Below are 23,906 nucleotides of genomic sequence, written 5' to 3'. Positions count from 1 at the left end.
ATAAATGTGATTTCGGATATGAGGTACCAAAAGAATCTGAATATGCCGTTTGTCAACCTAACGGAAATTGGAGTGTGATCGTCGACGCATGCACAAAAAGTACGTAACCATGATGGTGGCAATTTTCTGCCGACCATATATTCGCTGAAAATAAATCAAGATAAATTATCATTTAACATAAGTGAATGTGTTGGTGGCAGTAACAGAAAGGGAAACTACCCGTTCTCGAAATAATTTTTTGGTTTTTTACTACTTCCCGAACGGGGATCTTGTTACTTAATATAGACCAGAAAGGGAAACTTCCCGTTCGTGAAATAATTATTTGGTTTTCCATACTTCCCAAACGGGGATCTTGTTACTAAATATACACGAGGAAGTGAAACTTCCCGTTCGTGAAATAATTATTTGGTTTTTCCCTTCTTCCCGAGCGGGGATCTTGTTTTTAAATATACTGGTACTGATGATAAACCCAGACAGACGATAAAGTCGACCGCTTTGGAAATATCTGATTGCAATCGGTTATTTATAAAATTGAACACACCATCTAATAGTTTTCATTTACAACACCAACTGGTGTAAATAAAAGCAAAATTGGTAAAAATTCTGTATAAATAAATGACTTACATTTATCTGTATAAAATATTTATCCAAAATTACTGGGGAAGAGGGTGTTTTTTGCGCATGCTCACTGTCGCCACATGAAGGCCTGACATTGGGTAACTTGTCATTACTTGATCAGGAATGACTGTTGCAGCTTTTTGGGGAAAGTTTCAATATAATACTACGAAGAAAATTTTGTAAATGACAAAGTGTTCGAATTTATCATCAGCCAACCTGCTTACAGTCCCCATTTTACAAACCCCTTCCAGGGCCTCACTTCGTGTGAGTTTGCTAACTAAATATAAATTTGAATCATGTAAAGTTTTCAGCAAATGTTAAGCTTTATTTTGAGACAGACCATTGATTACAAATTGCAAAAATAGAAAAAAGTTACAGGTAAAAACCTCATTTTCTGTTCGGGTTTATCATCAGTACCAGTATAACAGAAAGTGAAATTTCCCGTTCGTGAAATAATCATTTGGTGTTTCACAACTTGTTACTTAGTCTAAATATAGATCGCCATAAGAATATATAGTATATCATTGCATTTAAAGTGCGCTACTGTTAACCCAAACGATGCAACTAAAGTTCTACTGTTCAACATCCCAATAAAAATTGTAATGAAACAGTTAAACATTGTCCTGATTTCAAGGACAAAATAATTGTTATTTACAAATCTTTAACAGTTATTTAAGGAATTTCAATTATATTTATATTCCAACACATGCAGGTTTTGTTTTGTTTTTTCTCAAAATTTTACATGCCCTAATCCATTTCATACAATAGCAGGGGGTCAAACGTCTGCTAACTCAGGGACTTTTACTCTGGATAAACCGGTTCCAATCTGGGTAATGATCAAACTTGGCGAAAATAAATCGCTTTGACTTGCATGTAGTACATGTATATTAAAGACTAGCAGAAATAGCTTGAAAACGTGGCTGCTAGAAGTGGCTTACCAGAAGTATAGAAATATAAAGTTATAAACCGTATCATATAACCCAGCTCTGAAAAAAGTACGTTTGTACGAAATGGTGAAAATAGTCAAACGTATATGTCACATTTCTGATATGTGATATTTTCGGCCGTATTTGTAACAAATATGTGAAAGTCACGCACTTCTGTTTACGGAAATATTCAAAGTTTTAGTATTTTTGTTGTGAAACCCAATTTGTTATCATCTCGCTGAGGCAAACCAGCAAAATAAAAAGGGCAGACTGTCTATTTAATTCAGATATGATAAGTTTCTTAGCGCGGTTTATCATAGAATAACCCGTGTTTTGAGTTCTTATGCGTAATGATATATCACGGAAGCAAGATCCTTCGTCTATATTTTGGTTAGTATTGGCATCTACGCCTTTAGCTCCATCGTGACCGTTACGTACGCTTTTTTTTATTTCGTTTCTAACACGACATACTAGTATCAACAGTGTTAGAAATAAAGGTAACTACTTTTTACGACCGAGCTACGCACCTGGATCAGGGTGCGTCATTGCATGTGAGTGGTTTATTGCAGAATAACCCGAGATAGGTTTTGCTCTACATGTATGTATGCTATTTGCTTGTCGTGTTAGAATATGTTAAATACAGCCAGAATATAGAACAGCAGGTACCGGTACATTTGCACCAAACTGTATGTGAAATTTTAACGAAGTAATCTTCGGGAATTTAAAATTTGATAAAATTAGCGATAAACAAACAGTGTCAATCAAAAACACCTTTACATCAACGTTTAGGTCACCCACAAATTGATTTACTACGGCAAAACTAGCGTTAACAGCAATTATAGAACGCATCATTTAGAATAGATGCATGCAGCCAAAATATAATTTATATAAATTATGATTCGTCCATTGATGCAATGTAAAATGGCGATGGAAACCGAAAAGGCGATATGTGAAAACGCGACGAAATGTGAAAATGCGATGAAATACGATAAAATGCAATGAACTGTAAAAAGGCGATAACATGTGAAAATTCAAAGAAATATCAGGTTCGCGTAATCGTAATTTTTGAAGACATAACGATCAGCTTCAGATAAATCTGTAACGTCTCGATACTAGAAAGCAATTGAACATATACAGTAATCTCTTCTTTCTGACAGACATTTTACTTATGATTTCAGTTGAAGAGACAAATGTTGCCCTAGGGAAACAGACTGCCATGTCAAGCGTAAGTAACGGTCGCGATGGAGCTAAAGGCGTAGATGGCAATACTAACGAAGATATAGACGAAGGATCTTGCTTCCATACTGACACTGGCATAGAACACACTGGCACACTGAACCCATGGTGGCGAGTCGATCTTGAAGCTATGTTTCATATTGTTAATGTAACATTATTCAATCGCATTGATGGATGCGGGACTCTTGGATGCGGTAAGTTAGTCCCATTTTGGTTTCATTCAGTATATTATGGTCTAGTTTGATTACCTAATATGAAAACGACAATTTCATGTCGCATTTGCGTATCTTATAGAACGTAAATTTTTCCTTCACCTATTTTTTCATAAGAGTTCTAATAAATCAACGAAAACATGAACAGCAAATAAGGAGTTGAATAGTTCCTATTGAAATGCCAGTCAGTGGTGGCCTGCTACTCTAAAATGGGGCATATTTGCTCTTGTCAGCACAATACACCCCTAATTTCGACTTCGATCTGCAAAACTCACCATCGTTGGAGTATATACATGAAAACCGTCTCATTTCATGCAGAATGTATCCTAGCAATGAAAAAAAAAATAATCAAAGCAGTCGTTCAACATGAATGTGCGCAAAAAAATGGAAAATTAGGATCTAGATCTATTTACTCTGGACTCATTTCAACTTCACCACGTAAGCACATTTTCGACCGGATTACTAAGTAAACCTTATTCCTATAAGAAATATTTCTTATCAAATTTCATAACTTTTTCAGCTTTATTTTCAAGAAAGTTGTAATAGCAAACATATTACTAAGTTTCATTGTGAAAATTCTAGATTTTACAGAAATAATGACATTTAATTAAAGCCGCCTCTACCCATTTATTACTCAAAATTTAGGCTTTATGGTTGTTTTGCTGTAAATTTTAGTAAGTTTCAATTGTTTGCATTATGGTTTGCTTATATTCTGAAATATGATTAATTCTGTCGAGAATAAGGCCCGGTCAGGTTAACGACTACATACCTATCATTTCCCTGCGCGTCAAGCAATATATGTTCAAGTGACAATTATAGGACTAAACTTTTGTGCAAGTTTGGAGACTGAGGTAGTGAACCCGTGATGGATATCGGCAATTTCCGTGTGATTCGGTATTCTGGTATGCCTTTCGGCATCCTTCGGCTATAACAGAAAACTGCTTTTTCCTAACAACCGGATCATGCCGAAATAGCATACGGAGAAATACGTAACCGAACGGAAAATACCGACTGTCATTACGGGTCAACAACCTTAAATATTTTACAGGTTATCGGGCTAGTAACTTGAGGTTGAGTATGGGGACGACACTGGAGTCTATGAACATTGTTGACACTGTGCCAGATCAGATTAAGGATATTCATACGTTCAGTTTCCCTGAGGGTAAACAAGCAAGATACGTTCAAGTGACACTTGAAGGACAAAAAAAGATTCTACATCTTTGCGAAGTACAAGTGTTTGGATTTCAAAGTAAGAATTCCTTAGAGTTCCGCAGATATACTGAAAACTTTTAAAATGCAACAAATAAGCAACCAGTTGTCGTCGAAAAACTTTTCGTGTATCTCTCAATCGTAAATTGTTTTAGAATAACAGGAACCAACATTCATACTTATTGAACTTTATTTACAATCTAAGCTTTTTAAGCTTGTGTTTTATCCTTATTAAAAGGACGCTTAAAATATTTCACCAGAATATTTAAAAAACCGTTTCGTGTTGAATCTAAGAATATATGAGCCGTGCCATGAGAAAACCAACATAGTGGGTTTGCGACCTGCAAGGATCCAGATCAGGATCCATGCTGTTCGCTTTCAAAGCCTATTGCAATTAGAGAAACTGTTAGCAGACAACATTGATCCTGACCAGACTGCGCGGATGCGCAGGCTGGTCTGGATCCATGCTGGTCGCAAACCCACAATGTTGGTTTTCTCATGGCACGGCTCAATTATCTCCAAATTAACGCATTTCAGTTTATATTTTACAACCACTCCATATGTGCTTCAAAGTAGAAAAGTGTTGACATTACCCTTGTCAATACTTTAAATGAAATAAGGGTTTTCAGGACGGACAGTCGCAAGAAAAGTTATTCTTTATTATATCGAACAATGTGACAGAGCTTACCAGCTATAAAGGTATTTAATATTTATATCATTTTACGCAAAATAAAAGAACAAAAAGAGTGACTACGTAAATCTGTTAGCCCAGTTCAGCCAGTAGCTTGTGGTAAAATTAGACTAGCCTAGTAGGTCTAATACTTGCATAATAGATACCGAAACTTTTCTGGAAACGCAATTCATTTTGAGTTCTGGCAAACTTATCATTGGTATTCTAAGTAGCATTTGTCTTAATGTAAGAAAACGTATTATTTAAATGGTTTAAATCTAAAATATTTTATGCTTGAAAACGAAATAAAACATTTAGCGATAATATAATGTTTTCCGATCTGCGATGAATTAGGAACAATGTACTAAGAATGACATAAATACTTTAAAGTGGCATTAAACGCATCTTACTTCACATTCTGTGTTTTTGGTGAATGTTTTATAAAAGCAATTTTCGGTTGCTATGTATTTAAATGCGTTAAATTAACAATAATGCCTACGTATTTGAAGTTGATGTTTCAGAAATAAAGAAATCGGATTAATAAAATAAAAGTTCTTTTCTTCAATCTTCTACGCAGTGATCTCCCTTACCTATAGGAAAGGATTTCTGAAGTTGAAGCGAAGCAGCTCTTACGTGCAGTTTGACTTTTATTAAAATGACTGCCTCAGTCAAAATAAGAAAAGTCATATTTGGAAAGTTATTATTTCGTAATGGTAACAGGAAGACTTTCGGGTATTGGGTTAAAAGCTATAATTTCCTCCACTCTTGTTACACACACATCTATTTCAGCTGGAGTTTTACTTAAAAATGCGCATATTTCCACTTTAAGAAAAAAAAGAACAATAAAGAATGATTTAACGTCATGAATAACAAGAAAAAATCTTTAAAATCCAAATATGCGCATATGCATATTCCACACCGAGGATGAAGGCGTACTAAATCTCTTTAGATGAAAGGTGTGTAACTACAAGTCCATCGGGCCCTCTCTGGAATAATCAAATCAAAGAGAGTACTGACGGAGCTGTGGCCTCTCTAGAATAAGTATCAGAAGTGTTCAACTATAAAGGCAGTTGTTAAGTCATATACATGTACCTCTGACGGAAACTGTCCCTCGTCGAAAAAAATGACAAATTCAAAATAACATTAAAATTTTGCCTCATTAAATATAAAGTAATTTACTTAACGATTTGATTTTCAGGTTTTTATAGTGTTGAATTGTGAAGCATCAAAGTTAACATTTCCTTTTTTATATAAAAATTTAACTGTTTGGATAATTTTAATAGCATTACTTTTTTCTTTCTTTCAGTTCACTAAATTATTCAACGTACGATTCAAAAGTGGAGGAATTGGGGCAAGCGGAACTTAAACTGACTAACTACAGGCTATTCGACTTCTTTATAAAGCAACCGGATTTTTAAATGGACGTGTGGTTTTAAGCACTGAACCAGACATCTGACTTTGGGTATTGCACGAATTAGGACAGCCACATCCTGTAGTGTAATTCGAATATATAGAACTTACCTTGGAAAATAAAGTTGTAAATTACGTTATATGACTGCAATATGGAGTTCCTCAAATAAAACATTGTATAATCTGCGCTCTGTACCCTACGAAATTCTTATTTTCGTACAATACCTCGTATAAATTTACTTAAAGATTTGTTCATGTACTTCAGTGTTAATATTTGGAATAAAACACCTGCTGAAATTAAGGAATCCTGGACATAAAAAACATTCAAAAATTTCAAGCAACAATTGTTCGATCACTCCTCCTATCGCCTACATACTTGCCCCTTGCAATTTCGCTCCCTTGATATGGCATCCCCTCCACCTTTACTATGAGTAAGTTATCGTGCTCACCTTAATTGGGCTGCCCGAATCCTAAGGCGGTGCCCGATTGTTGTTTTATTCCTGCTTGTATGTGTGCGATTGTGTGCTTGTTCGTCTGTGTGTCTTTGGCGGTGCCCTACGGTGTTGTTATTCCTTACTTGTCTGATTATCTATGTAAGTTAGTTGTGTGTATGTGTTTGTCTTTTGTACATGAGTGTCTACGCTACTGTGGTTTACGTTGTAGTGTAGCTGTGATTAATGAACGTAGCATACCCTTTGTATATTCGTCTTTGTTCTACTTTCACATTCTACCCCTCCCCCACCCCTTGCTACCACGTACCCCTTCCCCTTCCTCCATCTGTAAATTGCACAAAATTAAAATGTATTTGTTGCATTTTTGAAGCAACTTGTCTGTAATATTTTTCGTTGCAGCTTCTTTTTATTGTGGGCCTTTTTTTGTATATGCGTGGCTCTGAGACTGTGTTTGGGGTGTTCTATGCTTCCGAGAGCCTATTATCTTTCGTGTTTCCTACAATTTCTAAATGTTAATGTTTGTATACATATAATGATTTTTGTTGTTTTTCTCTCTCTTACATATACGAGTGTCTGTCAAACGAATAAATGGGAAGCAGTATAGTATAATGATGTACTGTTGTTGTTTTTTGTTGTTGTTTGTTTTGTGTACTTTTTGCAAGTGATTCGTGTAACTGTAAATGTTCGTATTCGTGCATATTGTTGTTTTTGTCCTTGCTCTTCTGAGCTGAAGGCCTTTCTGGAGATAGTTTGTGTTTCATTTAAACGCTATGTACTCTCTGCATAACCTTTATTGGATTAAGATTTTACATTATTACTATCAATATTATTATCATTAAAAAGTGTACAAGAGCTTAATGTTCCTATAGACGTTAACTTTTATATGAAGAATAGATATAACAATTGTCTGAATAGATCTTACGCATAATTATATGGTTACACAAGAACTACTTTTAAAACTGCATGATAAACGTTAGCAGCCACATTTTCAACTATGGCATTATGTACATTTAAAACAATTAAATTATCTTATAGAGCTCACTGATATGCATTATTATTCTTTTAAAACAATTAAATTTTAATTATCCCACAGTTTTTTTTTTTTTTGTTTTTTTTTTTGTTTTTTTTTTTTATTGTTGTTGGTTTTAACGTAACATCAACATAATTATAAATCATATGGCGACTTTTCAGTCTTTGTGGTCACGGAAGACCCAAGGTGTCCCTCCACATTTTTGTCATCACGGGCGGGCACCTGAGTAGAACCAACGATCTTCCGTAAGCAATCACGGTGGCTTCCTCACATGAAATATTCTACACATGTGAGATTCGAACCCATATCGGTGATGGTCAAATGACTTAAAGTCAGCAACTACTCGCCAATGGATGTCTCTTAATATCTTATCGAGTTCACTGAAATGCATTTTGAGCCTTAAAAGCAAATTATCTTACAGAGAGCAATGTAAGGCTTATTGATTCTATCAATTCAATTTCAATAGTTTATTTGGCACAACATTTACAATGTTCATCGCTAGTCCTTTATGACCGTATTGTGAAAATGCAAAAAAAACATGAGCATTGCATGAATGTGTATGTATGCCAATACAAATACAAAATTGCAGCCAGCCTCTTATAGCAAATGCTTGATAATAATACTACCGTGACAATCGCTTAACAAAGGTTAAAACTTTAAAAAATAGGCCACTGACAATAAAAGTTTTGTTGGCAGGTATTTCGTATATCTCTGTAAAATGGACACACTAACAGAAAGGGATATTCATTCTTAATTGTTTTACATATCACACCACATGCTATAAAGCAATTAAATTAAAATTATTTGATATATCACATTGAAAGGCATTATGAGCCTTTAAAGCAATGAAATGAAAAATATCTTATAAAGATTATTGAAATATATTATGATTTGTTAAAGTTGTTAAATTTGAAGTATCTTACATAGCTCACTGAAAAGAAATATGAGTATTTAACGCAGTAGCACCTTATTCGACGCCGCCCAGAAGGCGGCGTCGAGTATATGGGATACACTTTTATTTCGGACCCTATAAAGATGGTAATGAATAGTTTCGGAGTGATAAACTGAACACAGCGAATAGTTTGTAAAAGGATCAACGATATTGTACAATAGATTTTAGTGAATAAACAAAAATTGGCAAAAAGAAAACATAAAAATGTATGTAATGCAACTTATTATGTGATTTAAAACAATGCTATCTGTCTTTCCTCTCCTTATTTGTAGAGCAGAAAATATTTTTTTTATTTACAATTTCGTCAAAATGTTGATCCGATTTATTGATAAGGGAGGTTACTCTGTAAGTCAAGTTTTCTATTTCTGATCTTAGCATGACCTACTTACCTATCTCATTTTCTATAAATAGAACACACCGCAGATATACTATACTGCTACGCGTGAATCGCCTGGACAAGGGAGCGAGAAAACGTATTAACAAACTAAGTAAAGGAATCAATAAGCATATATATGTTGAAATGAACGAAGGAAGTGCCGCTGTTAACTTATTTTTAACCTTTTGTCTTATTTTCTTTGTTGATAGGTACAGTGATGTTATTTCAGAATGCGCACATTTTTGCAAATTCCTATTTCTATTTGTTTTTTGTTTGTTTTTTTTTTTCTTTTGTTTTTTGCTTATGTGTCATATACTCATTGTTTACAGATATACACTGTCAACTAAGGTGTGCAATAGGCTAAAGTGCATTTGGCTGAATTTGTCAGTAACAAGTTAATACTTCTTTAAATGTGGTTAGATAGAAATATCAAAAGCCATAGGACCATAAATTATCAAAGCATCAGTGACTTTAAAATAGAATTCCTTGTTGAATTTATATTTTCATTGATTTTATTTGACTAGTCAGTTGCTCTGGTTGAATTATATATTGTTACTTGCTTCTTTTTTCCTATTCTTTTTTTTTTCTTTAATAGGTAGTTTTTGTATCTGTCCATTCCTGACTTAAAAAACATTTTCATTGACATATTTTCTACACTTTGGCAGTGGGTTATTATGCTTGCTAAATTTCTTGTAATATTACATTTGAATCTAGACACTGACATATTCCTAGTAACCTTACGGTTCAACTAGGACTTCACCTACTCGTAATGTCAATGTCATTGCAAGTAGAGGATTTACATTGCATGGTAATACTTTTCTATCATGTTTACTCTTCATGTTTTAAACAGTTTATAACATATATTGTTTTATGTGCTAATGTTGATAACTTGTAGCCAGTCAGACTAATAAAGTAATGATTAAGTGATTTCTCATATTGCAATTAATGTACTTCAGATACAACACTTGGCGGCGTCTTTGATGCTTGCATCAATGAATTTCCTTGTAGATTTCTTGTTTGTTTTGCGTTTTACGCCGTTTTTCAATAGTATTTCAGTCATGTAAAGGCGGACCTAACCTAACCAGTGTTCATGGATTCTGTATCAGTACAAACATGTGCACCTTATAGAGCTCATTGAAAGGTATTATGATTCTTCAAAGCAATTAACTTGAATGTATCTGATAGGGTTCATTGAAAGGCATTGTGAGTCTCTAAAGTAATTAGGTTGAACTGTTTGCCTTGTTCTCGGTGCTTCCGAGGATCTACTTTTCAGATTTTATCATCTTATTGCTTTCTAAATAAAAAAGACCATCTTGCAAAAATGAAATAAAAAGATGACTGTTATTAGAACATGAAAGATTAACTCTATGCTTTGTAAAAGACGGACTTAATACATTCAATGTTTTAATTTGTTTTCTTCTCACAGGCTTGTGGTACACATAACTGATTACACTATAGGATAAACATAAAAGTCTCAGCATTTGTTCTATATATAGTAATTACTATGAAAATATATTCCATTTGGCACATTATGCCCCGAACCCCACTTCTCCCTAAACAGAAACGGATCCGCCATTTCATACTACTAATTTCCCGCTGATTTTCCAATAAAAAATGTAAAAGTTTCAGCATGTACTGTTTCAACTTAAATTTCCATTTAATGAATTAAACTTTTAACAGGTTATACACAGTGAGACGCACCCTATCGCGCGATATGATGATTAAAAATGGCTCTTGAAATATTTATGATTTCCGATGAGGAACAGGGAATAATTTCTGTGAAATAATTCAACATAGACACGAGCTGTTTCATGATGTGATGCAGACAAATTTATTGCAATCAAAACCAGCAGAAAAACAAACTGTTTTATTAGAGGGGAAAAAACTCCTATATATGTAGCTTGATAGACTATCAAAGTATGATGAGATCAAGTAATCTGTAATAAAATTAACTTCTTTCTTCATGCTGTCACTGATACTTTCTCAGAATACCATTTTCTCTCTGGGGTCATCTCACCACCTGCAATATGATTAATGGAACTATTTCAAAATTACCTGTACCAGCTATTTAATTTTTCTCTAGAATAAGAGATAAGAGATATTATAATTTTTCAAGAAAGTGCTATCAAAGAGGATTTTATGGTAGCGATTAATATTTTCAAGAACTTAAACGACTGATGCCAGTCTAGTTGCATGATTGTTGTTCTGCTTCTAAAGCAAACATAACAATGAAAAAGACGTCAAGACCTCCTATTCTCGGGCGTTAAAATACTTATTTGGCCACCCAATAGTCAGCTATGAAATCATGGAACTTTTTTTCAAGATAAATTTTCTTTGTATATTAAGTCTCTAGAACCACATTCAATTTGACCAAAGTCCATACCATGATCTACGGCGTTGAAGATCCTTTAGCCGCGTCTTTCGAGTTTGCCGCGTCTTCCGAGACTCTTGTGTTCTATTGGTCAAGACCCGTGTGCTCTGTTGACTGAAACACTTATGCTGACAAAGATCTGTTTATTTGTCGTTAAGGTCGACAAAAACCATGTGCCGCGTTAACCAAGAATCCTATACCTGGGCGCTCAGGACCCTCGTTCCGAGACACATTTGCCTTGCCGACAAAGTGGGACTAAGACACCCTCGTCGTTTCGACTGCCCGTTTCAAACTTTTAAACATATGTGGATTCTAAGATTCCAATATAAAGTATTAATTATACCTTGGAGGTTTAAATGTTCGTTGGAACAACGAATGATGGCTGACTCGTAGGTGTTTTCTGGGTCGTAGGTGGCGAAATCGTAGATGCTGGAGTAATAGTTTGCTGGGTTATTGGAAGCTGAGTTGCTAATAGAGCAGTCGTTAAAGCTACTGTTTGTGTATGTTGGGAATGAGTTGTCTCTGGCAATATAACATTTATCTGCAGAGTTTCTAACATTATTAAATGTTTAAAATGCCACTGGCAATTAAACGCCGTATTTAATATGAATAATATTATTTATAGCTCAAGTTCCCCTATGTCATGTCAATGTCACTCATGTCTTCTGGTAAATGGACGCATGCAAATGGATAAAAATGCAAACGTCTGCTTGGAAGAGTCACAACAGAGCTTGGAGGACGGACGTTTTAACATACTTTATTGCATTCAACAAAATTTGTACGTTAACATTTTCACCTATATGGCGACTATCAATCTTATAACTTTCCGTATGGCAAGCAATGAATCATGAAGTTATAGTATGGAAACACAGATCATTCACAAGCTGTTTACTTACGTGTTAAATAAATGACCTATATTTTAGGTATTTGGCTACAAACCTATGCACTTGCAACCTAGACAACCGCGTGTGTCGGCAGTGATGCAGCTGTGTGGGCAACTTTCATTGAACTTGGACAGTTCGGTGTCGGCTATGTTGTTGCCTGTTAGACAATGTAATTGTAGAAATTCCGTGGAATGAAGATTTTCTTAACATTTCCTACTTTTAGTAACAATGACCTTGACCCAAGTAAACATATAGTTATTGTGTATTCACACAATCATTGAAAATATTATTGTTCGCTATGATGACAGACTAGATTTCTCACAATATTTCAAGCTTACATATAACACAAACACATTTCGTTTTCATCATTTAATATATTTTACTAATTTTTACACAATGGAAGTAACACTGAAAAAAATATTTTCATTTTGAATAACTAGATATATTTTACTAATATCTCAATAATACACTGAAAAACATGAAATGAAACATGTGACATTATATTGTCATAACTATTTTATATTCAACTGATATTAATGCTAGGCTCATTTGATATCTGTCGTGCGTCAGGAGGAGACATTTGTAATTTAAACACAGTTGTAATCTACTCTATAATTCATATCTTTGCAAGGCAACAGTCAAAGTAATTAACTGACTGTGAATTAATAAAATGTTTTGAAACTAAACAAAGCGGTTTGGTCTATAGTTTTCTGTCCATTTTTTTGGGTGAGTTGTTGAATATTTATTGCAAAACTAGCGTCCCATCCTAGTTGATCATTTTGTCAGCTGTTATTTCACTTTCAAATCAACAGGCTTATGTCATGCATTATTTACGTATACCAGGGACACTGCTTAAAGGCTTGTTCAAATATCTGTGTAATTTACAATTGGATTTTATATGTAATAAAACATGTTTTTCTGTTGTTTTAGAATATGGTAAACTGTTATTTGAAAATGCCAGGCCGGAGAGTTAAAATGGGACAGATTTGGTTGCTTTGCGGGCAAATCATTAAAGTACTTCTATTCTGATAATTCATATAGGTGTTTCTTAACATTTGGGCATTATTTCAGGACGGCAGGGTAGAACCAGCGACCTTCTGCAAGTCAGCTGAATGGCTTTTCCACATGAAAACCAGAGACGGGCACAAGCCCTCGGAGTCGTGGACAGGTGACCTTAACCACTCAGACACATAGGTCCTATGATCTAAATGGGTCAAAACTGAAAATGAGACTAAAACATTTCGTCACAAAACGGAATGGTTGACAGGTAATATATCCGAGATGAGGCTGCAAACTTAAATTATGAAGCAATTTTTAGATTCAGTTACATAATAGCTTACATTCTGATGAGGCTTTGTTTAAGCCAGAAATTCTTGGAACAGAGGCGAATTTGGTCAGGTTTTTTGTAAGAAAAAGTACATTATCGGCTAGTAAGTCTCATAATGCTGTTTTGTGCAAAATAATAATGTTCTGCTTGTTATGATTTTATTTACTTCACAACAGCGGGTGTTATGTGTTGTGTGGCGGCCGTAAAAAGTCGCCCCGACTTCATCTCAGTGTTTTTATATTTTCTGGTCCTTCGGAATCATCGATTTCAACTCATTTAGATTTGAAGATTGACTTCTGCTTAAGCCGGTACAAGGGGGCGTGGGCAGTGTTGCATTTTTCATTACTGCTCATGAACAGACTCAATCAAACCGAGTCTGCAATTTTCACTGTTTGTCTTGTTATCGGTGCTCCCGAGGGATCTACTTTCCAGATTTTATTTGGACTTCCTGGTATGTCGCGATATGACTTAATTTGTACTAGTGGGACTCCTTTAAACGAACGGGTCATAGAAAAGTATTTCCCTTGCCATAAACATAACACCTGTCGTCAGTATCTTTGTTTCCAAGGGCAACGGTGTTCTTGTGACTGGTGATGACGTTGCCACCTTTGGTAGTTCTATACATTAACTTGTTTATTTTCTGTGATCATTTATCAAGAGTCAACGCTGTATTTTCAATGGTTTTTCAGTCATGTTAAGACGGTCAATTAATCGGATCAGTACTCCTGTTTTATACCAGCAATGATTCTAACGCTCTACTAGGAACGTGCAACTTCCTCACATAAACCGATGTCGGAGAACGTTTGGCGTCAGACACATTTGTCGTCTGCTCTTGATTTTTCAACATTTACAACACACAACTGGTACAGGCTGCCAGAAGAGAAGCAAAAGTACGATATGTATCACTAAGGCAACCAGCCAGATGACGGCAGTTTTAATTGCTGCAAGAGTAACAATTGCACGTTAACAGCTTGTGTTTTCCTAGTATTATACACATATCCAATATTCCAAAAAATTTCAACAAAATTTTACAACCTAACTAATACCAATTAAGTTGTTTTTCCCTTATATATACATCACACACAAGTTGTATAGTGACTTAAATACACTGTATGACGGGCAAGATCGTACTTCCTAGTATTATACACATATCCAATATTCCAAACATTTTCAACCTAAATTTACAAGCTAAATAATACCAATTAACTTTTGTTTTATTTTATATATACACTACACCCAAGTTATATGGTGACTTCTCTACCATCTTTTAAAAAGAAATATAAAAAGTATATCATATCTTCCAGTTGACTGCTTAAAGAATCTCTTTTTTTATATCGGCTAAATTATAACTATGCTATTATAATATAATTAATTATTATGACTTATTGATTGCCTAAATATAAATTGTATAAATGGATACTTAAAGGCAATATCTACTTTTAGGGGTATCTGTCTAAGAATGAATGTGATATTAATAAGCATGAATGTGATATTAAAAAGGATGAATGTGATATTAATTTAGGCTATGTGATAGTGTAAATTGTATTTGGTTGTTGTTGTTTTGCAGAAGGCCACATTTAGAATGAAGGTGTATTTTTGTACTTTGTACTAATCTTTAGCTTCATGTGCTACCTTCTATAAATAAAGATGTTATTATTATTATTATTATTATTATTATTATTATCAAAACATAATTAATTCAATACCCAGCTGAACTGACTGAAGGTTAAACACTTTATCCAGAAAAAAATAACATTTTCACTTTACCACATGATCACATGATCAAGTGTTTAATCTATATAAAGGGTCGCCTTTGGATTGCTCGCTCTTTTTAATATTGATTTCTGCAAAAGAGGTAAACAATGACTTATACATTGATATGAATTTAATTTAGAAATACCCACCCACCCTGCCCTTTTTCCCGTGCTTATATTTTATATTTCTAGTGTATTATCCTTCGTCTTGACTAGGCAATGCAAGAAAAACAAAAGAGCAGTGCATAAACCGACTTTGACAGTTACAACATCAGTCACATTTGAAGGGGCAGAGAAGCTAGCATAAAACACTTGCTGTCGTCACCGATAAACGAAAATTCAGTCTGAATTTAAATTTACAATTATAATTATCTTATTAGTATATCTGAATCCAGCCATGATAAATTATATATACCAAAATTAAATAAATGAAATATAGTAAAATGTTTATATTCTTAGTCATTTTTCCGGCCGCAGGCCGGTATTGTATCCACCTTTTCTTCCTGTAATATCTGGGTTGAAATTTATTTAACAAATGATTAAAAACTTTACATTCCGCTTGGTGGATGAAAAATTCCACAGAGTTTCGAATGCAATAGAAAAAATTCTTAAGGGATGTGAAGGTGCTTTCAGCTGAACTTTTAGACAGTATAAACCGTTGCAAGACTCCTTTGAAAATAGCTTAGGTCATAAATCAGAATCCCATCGGTAGTGAAACTGTGGAAGAGTTCGACTACAAACCTTCGGATACAGAGTGATCTCTCGTAAACGATTTAGAAGTCAACTCGTCCCCTAGATAACTCATCCCCCACTCAACTCTACCCATATTTTGGTCATTTGGTATCCCTTGACGATTTCAAACTGGTCATTTCGTCCCCAACATTTCGGCCCCTCCTCTTTAGACTTATTTTTGTCAAGGTTTCCTAGATCGTGATTAATATAATTATGATGCAATTACGATGTAAAATATGTGTTCTGTAAAATGTGTTCTACATAAAAATAAAATACTTTAAAAACGTCCTTTTATTTAGCTTCATAAATATCCGATCGTATGTAAAAGTGCAGTGCATGCACGTTTCGTAGCTTAAAATATGCATTGGCTAATGAGGCCTTGTATCTTTTTTTAAATATCGATAAATCCAGTGTGAAACTGAGACATGCGCAAAAGTAATCTGTAGATGCAGACTGGACAAATCAGACAGTTTCATTCGCTCTAACATGGAAGCAACAACACTAGCGTACGCGTTCGTTCTTGTGATTATTTTCGGTAGATTTTGTTGCGTTCTTTCCGCCGTGGAATCAGTACGTCTTGCCAGAAACAAGGAGTTTGATGGTTTGACATGCCCGGTTTCTAACACGATTTTTAATGCAGATCGCGTGGACAATAAAATACGATGCGCCTCGCTGTGTACGGAAGCGTCCTCGTGTGTTGGAGTTTTTCACCATCCACAAGCAAAGGATTGTGTTGGTTGCAGTTCCTTTGAGAAAGACGACGCACCGGTATCGGAGGGTACGCAGTTTAACGCAAGATTCAAAAATTGTAAGTGTCTCGATTTAACTATATCAAATAGAATACTCTGTACGTAAACTTTAATGATCAGTTTTGATAAGTTTATTTTTCAAAATTCTATAAGGCCAAATGGCCCATGAGGACTAACAAAACATGATACATAACAATACAGTGTATAACTTATCAATACAATGATATAGTTAGGCGGAGAAGGTATACAATAAATTTACATTTACAAAAATAGCAAACATTTAAGAACACATGATAATATAATACTGATAATTTCAATAAAGTAATATCAGTCAGTGCTTAAGCAGAACTTATCACAATTTGAATATTAAACATGTCATAGATTTTTGTCTTTTTACTTATTTAATTGTTTAGTAATTAGTGGATACATGTAGAAGCATTTGACTATTAAATATGTTGGGGACCCCCGTTCCCGAGTGGTTAAGGTCGCTGACTTCAAATCACTTGCCCCTCACAGATGTGGGTTCTAGCCTCACTCGGGGCGTTGAATTCTTCATGTGAGGAAGCCATCAAGCTGGCTTACGGGAGGTCGGTGGTTCTACAAAGGTGCCCGCCCGTGACGAAATAATGCTTGGATGGGCACCTGGGGTCTTCCTCCACCATCAAAGCTGGAAAGTTGTCATATGACCAATAATTGTGTCGGCGCGACGTCAAACACAACAAAATAAATATCAAATATGTTATATTATTGTTTTATACTAAGAGGGTAAATGTGGTAGCATTTGAATATGATCAAACTCAAATAGGTACAGCTATAAGACTCAAATAGGTACAGCTATAAGACACAAATAGGTACAGCTATAAGACTCAGATAGGTACAGCTATAAGACTCAAATAGGTACAGCTATAAGACTCATCCGTGCGCTGACATCCCGACTTGGTTATGTTTTTGAATGTAAGCTTGTATTTCAGTAACTGCTTGCTTGAATGGAGTGAAACTTCCCACACTTATTCACTGTGATAAACTGACTTACATTGCATAGGTTTAATAACTGTATTTTGCTTTTCAACAAAAAATATGCCCCTTTTTCGGCTGTGCAGTGTTTGGTTAAGTTTTTACATGTAAGCTGGCATTTTAGTACAAACAAATGGGAATGGATTGAAATTCAACACACTTGTCCACTATTGCTGTGCAGGATCCATAACCCTGTTTTGTATTTTTACCAAATTATGCCCATATTTCGATCTTATATTCATTCAATTGACAAGGCAGTTGAATAGTCGAGCGTTTCTTTCCTCCGACAGCTCTTGTTCGTCATATTATTACCAAACACGACTTCGTTGGAATGTTGGAATTTTCCATTGAAAATAAGCCATTTTGGCAATGCATGTAGATTAGTTGCAATTAAGCATATTTCAAATAAGATATTTTGTTAAGCAGGAAAATACAGAAATAAGTCTGTATAATATAAACGGAATACATAATATATGAGCCGTGCCATGAGAAAACCAACATAGTGGCTTTGCGACCAGCATGGATCCAGACCAGCCTGCGCATCCGCGCAGTCTGGTCAGGATTCATGCTTGGCTTTCTCATGGCACGGCTCATATATCAAATATATTAGTTTTAATGGCTGCAAGGGACTATAAAAATACGGTTTTGAATGTTTTAACATGTTTGGATTTTACACATAATAAGACACCTAAATGCTAGAAAAGATTAAGTAAATCAAACATTATACATGTAGCTTTGACTATTAAACGATAATACGTGGCTTTATTTATTTTTAAACACCCTTGTGATATGTTATTTAGTTTCTTGTATAAATATACAAAACATGAATTGTGTTTAATTTTCAACCAAAATTATGTGCTTTATATAAGTTCAAATCTGTTCTGCAATCATTAACACTATTATCAATTAACTCAGACAAATGAAACTTAAAACTTTGATGCACTTGTAAGAAGACAGTGAAACTTATTCATGAGGCAACATAACATGAACTAAGCCTGTTTGCAACATCATGTTAGAATTTAATTTAAATGTGAGAAGATCGGTTAAGTTTAAGCATTTTATTCGTTATCAATTTGACAGCATGAACAGTTCTGCTACAAAAACTGGAAACACGCGAACTCAGTTTTGGAGAGGGCCATATTTACTAGATACACTTTATATATGATTATCGTTATCGTACCTTTCAAATGAACCTTTGGCAATCAAGTATTACTATAGACAGTGTCAACCGTTACGGGCACATAAAGCGATGGTCCATGAAAATGGAGCAGTGGTCTAGTGGTTAGGGTGTCGGTCGCTCAACCCGGGGGTCATGGTTCGAGCCCCACTGGGGTTGCGACCATGACTTCTCGTATGCCACCAGTACTGGTTTTCCAGGAAGCGGACTCGAGAGTGATTCAAAAAAGGTTTAAGCTTTCATCACAATCGAGCTAAAATAAATTAGTATAAACTTAACTGGCACATGTTTACCTTATATTACTTCGATGACAGCTTCATCAAAAACCAATATGGTATTCTGCTAAATCGAAGGTAATAACATCTCTGGTGGTTCTAGTCAGATTTCACCCATAACTGATGTGATGTTGCTCAATGCGGAGCTGGAACGGTCGTCTGCGCATGTCCGGAAGTGATTATCAACTGGAGCGCACGGCAAAAATTCGCAATTTATTGCATGTCTGCACACATTTAGTTTATTATATATATAATACACTGACTAAAGGTTAGGTGTAGTATTACTATCATTACAAACTATATACATTTAAGATACTTTTCATTCAAATTGCTTGAATCGGGTATATACCGGAGTCTGTAATTCATACATTGAGTCACAGTCTAATTGATGTAGACGGCCATCATATAGTCATACATAGTATGTCCGAATATTGACAAGATTGGTATAAACTTTAATGTATTTAGAGCGTTTACAAATTCAAAATACGGAGTCGTGATGGTGATATTCAAAATGTCACGTTTTGCCTTAGATTTCTTGCTAAATAAAATTTCTTTGACTGGGATTACTAGGACAGTCTGATTGAAGATCGAACTTGGCCTTCCTTTCGTAAGCATTCACACTCTATGAAAATACGTGTATGATTCAACAGACTGATCAATGATTGAATTATGTACCCCTAGAGTGTTTACAAAGTGTAATTTATGAAATTTTCAGCTAATTCAAGGCTTTTAGATAAACTGGTACGATCTGGTAAATAATAAAACTTTGCCGACAAAAATCGCTTGGTCATGCATTTATTACATGTATACTTTAGGCTGTAAGTGAGCTCTGAAAAATACGTTAGTACGAAATGGTAAAAATAGTCAAACGTATCTGTCACATTTCTGATATGTGATATTTTCGGCCGTATTTTCAAAAAATCTGTGAAAGCCACGCACTTCCTGCTTATAGAAATGTTCAGAGTTCTAGTACTTTTGTAGCACAATTATTAGTTACCGTCTCGCAAAGGCGAGTCAGAAAATATCGTGATGTACGCTACAGTCCGCAGAAGTTGTTAAATTTAGGATATCTATTTAGAATATATAACATACAGCCATAACATAGAACAGCGGGTACATATGCACCAAACTGCGTGTTCAACTTTAACAAAGTTGTCACAAGTCTTGAAAAATTGATACAATCAGCAATAAACAAACAGCGGCAGTCGCAAATACTTTTACATCAATGTTTTATGTCATCCACAGATAGCTTTATCTACTTCGACAAAGCTATCGTTAAAAGTAATTTTAGACCATTTCATTTAGAAGATATGCATGGAACAGAGAGATGATTTATAGAAATATGAGTAGGCCTTTGATAAAATGTAAAAAGGCGATGAATGTGAAAAGGCAATGAAATGCGATGAAATGTTTAAAGGCAATGAAATGTGAAAATTTAAAAAGATGTCAGGTTTTCATAATAGTATTTTTTGAAGACATAGATATTAGCTTCAGTAACATCTAGATGCTAGAAAGCAATTGAGCGTATATTGTAGAACAGAAGTCTCTACTTGCTGACAGACATTTTACTTTTAATTTTAGTTGATGAGAGAAATGTTGCCCTAGGGAAACAAACGACCGTGTCAAGTGTATATAACGGCTTCTATGGAACAAAAGGCGTAGATGGCAATACTAACCAAGATCATAACAAAGGATCTTGCTTTCATACTAGACCTGACACACTGAATCCATGGTGGCGAGTCGATCTTGGAGCTATGTATCATATTGTCAATGTAACATTATTCAATCGAATTGATAGTGATTGCTATATTGATGGATGCAGTAAGTTAACACCCCTTGTTCTGAAACAGTTGATTATATATTTGGTACATGTATTCACAAAGAACTTATATTTGGTAATTCCAAATCTGAGGCTCTAGCAACCTTTCCTTAGATTATGTTAAAAAGTCGCAATCAAAGGTGGGTATTTATAGAAATGTATAAAAGTGTTTTATTTGTTTTTGTAAGTATACTTTTGACATATTATACAAAAATAATTTAACTATGAAGGAAAACCTATGATTTTCTCGTTTAAAGGGCTTAAGTTTGCAATTGACGTTTCTTACAATTTATGCCGGTGTAATGAAGTATTTCGACCCCCATAGAATAACGACCCCCCGGTCATTATTCTATAGAAAATGTGACTCCTTTCCTGTAAAATATTGACTCCCCTTATAAAAAACTGACTCCCTTTGAAAACTCTATAGAATAACGACCCCCGGTCATTATTCTATAGAAAAACTGACCCCTCCAAGTAAAATACTGACTCCCTAAAGATGACTCCCTTCGAATCTCATAGAATAACGACTCCGGTTATTATTCTAAAGAAAAAGTGACTCCTTCCATGTAAAATACTCACTGTCGAAATTACTACATTCGAACTCTCATACAATATCGATTCCCGGACATTATTCTATTTAAAAAAGTTACTCTTTCCGTGTAAAACACCGGCTCCTAAAAAGACTTTCGACGATAATATCTATTAAAAAGTGATCCACACCAAACCTAACGGATAATTTTACTAGATCTACAACTCTAATACCCTCCATTGCCAATAGTTAACATTTTGATTGTACTACTACTGCTGGTGCCGCTACTTCTATTGCTATTACTACATGTACTTCTTCTTCTTCTACTACTACTACTACTACTACTACTTCTACTACTACTACTACAACTGCTACTACTGATACTACTATACCTGCTTCCACTAATACATCTTGTACATCTACCTCTTCTTCTCCTGCTGCTGTTGTTGCTGTCACTTATTCCTCTGCTGCTGCTGCTGCTGCTGCAACTGCCAATACCACTGCCACTACTACTACTACTACTTTCTATTGTTGCCGCTACCGTACTTTACTGCCACTGCTAAGTATTGCAACTTCTATTAATACTAAGTTCTATGCTAGCAGTTTCTTGTGCAGTTTTCTTCTGAAGAATTACTTCATACCGAAGTTTGCAGGGATTATTGACACTGGTCTGTTTTGTGAACGTATTGTGAATTGTTATTTTCCTGAAGAAAATGTATACACCAAGATACGGCGTCTAGAAATAGAATCCCTTTTCCCGTTGCGGAATGCTCTGATTTCTGTGTCAAGTGATGGTATCTGGGTCTAATGGTCAAACGGAAGGACGGACGGACAAGGGCAAATCTATATGCCCCCCTCCCCCGGGTATACACCAAATGTATATATAAAATGCAGCAATTAGGCCTTAGATACATGAGTTATCAATAAATTTGACCAAATGACCGGGGGTCGTTTTTTTATGGGAGTCAATATTCTTCGTGAGGTTCAGTTTACTTCACGTGGGGGAGTCATAGTACTATGATCTGGAGGTCATAATACTATGACCGGGGGGTCACTTTTTCTATAGAATAATGACCGGGGGGTCATTATTCTATGGGGGTCGAAATACTTTATTACACCGGCTGTAAATCAATAGAATTGTATGTTATATCAGACTAAGATGAAATGAAAGTGCTAACTAGACCAAGCTACGAGTTACAATAATATTCGGTTGTTAGCAATGTATATATACCTGGTGTCATGTTTGTAAAGGAAGATATTAAATAATCAGGGTCTTATCGTTGGGAAAACACAAAAGTTTATAGACATCGTTGGCTCTTTACAAAAGTTTATACACGCCACGTCAGGTTCATGACCACAAATCTATTACTTTCCGGCAAGAAATGTTGAAGCGGATACTGTAGGACTAAATTTTTGTACACGTTTCGAGTTTAAATGTTTTACAGATCGTCGGGCTAGTAACTTGAGGTTGAGTATGGGGACGTCACTGGAGTCTATGAATGTTGTTGACACTGTGCCAGGTCAGATTGAAGATATTCATACGTTCAGTTTCCCTGAGGGTAAACAAGCAAGATAAGTTCAAGTGGCACTTGAAGGACTGGAAAAAACTCTACATCTTTGCGAAGTACAAGTGTTTGGATTGCCAAGTAAGAATTTCATTTCTAGTTCGCCTAATCAGGAATAATTTGTTTCACTGTTCCTATATACGACACTGTCAGACACATTTCAGTACGATATTTCAAGAATGAAGCATTTGAAGCTCGATCAGTAATATGCAGGGGGTTTTTTTTGTTGAGATCGTTGGAATATGATAATGCGTGCATATATTTATTGATAGAACTGTGTAACTACAACTACAAGTCCATCGTGCCCTCTCTAGAAAATCAAAGCACTGAGAGTACTTATGCGGCGGTGGACTATAATACCTCGAAAATACTCTTTACCATTAATTACGACTTTCCTTAAAGCTTTGGTGTTTTATACAATATTTTGTTTTATTCATATTCAAGATTACGTAAAATCAAGCTGTGCCGCCTGCTTACATAAATGAACGAAAGCTATTAAGTCCCTTGCATAGGACAACATCCATTCCGATCCGAAAAAAACTCAGCTTTACGAAATATTTGTGCGTGCAAAATTCGGTGAAGGTCAAGATAAATGGTAATGCCAAGTTTCTAAAACCAA

The 23,906-nt window shown here is 35.1% G+C and overlaps 1 protein-coding gene across 1 annotated transcript; it reads left to right on the top strand.

Annotated features, from left to right (window-relative positions):
- Nucleotides 1-1,628: 1,628 nt before the first annotated feature.
- LOC123542150 (uncharacterized) lies at nt 1,629-23,298 on the top strand. Its single transcript, XM_053546726.1, has 5 exons — nt 1,629-1,647; nt 2,723-2,974; nt 4,041-4,241; nt 20,956-21,195; nt 23,168-23,298. The coding sequence occupies exons 1-5, from the start codon at nt 1,629-1,631 to the stop codon at nt 23,296-23,298; spliced, it is 843 nt and encodes a 280-aa protein (XP_053402701.1).
- Nucleotides 23,299-23,906: the final 608 nt, after the last annotated feature.

The sequence above is a fragment of the Mercenaria mercenaria genome, chromosome 6 (genome assembly GCF_021730395.1).
Source record: "Mercenaria mercenaria strain notata chromosome 6, MADL_Memer_1, whole genome shotgun sequence".
NCBI classification, from domain to species: domain Eukaryota; kingdom Metazoa; phylum Mollusca; class Bivalvia; order Venerida; family Veneridae; genus Mercenaria; species Mercenaria mercenaria.
Note: the sequence above shows the minus strand (reverse complement) of the source record. Positions and strands in the feature narration are given on the sequence as shown.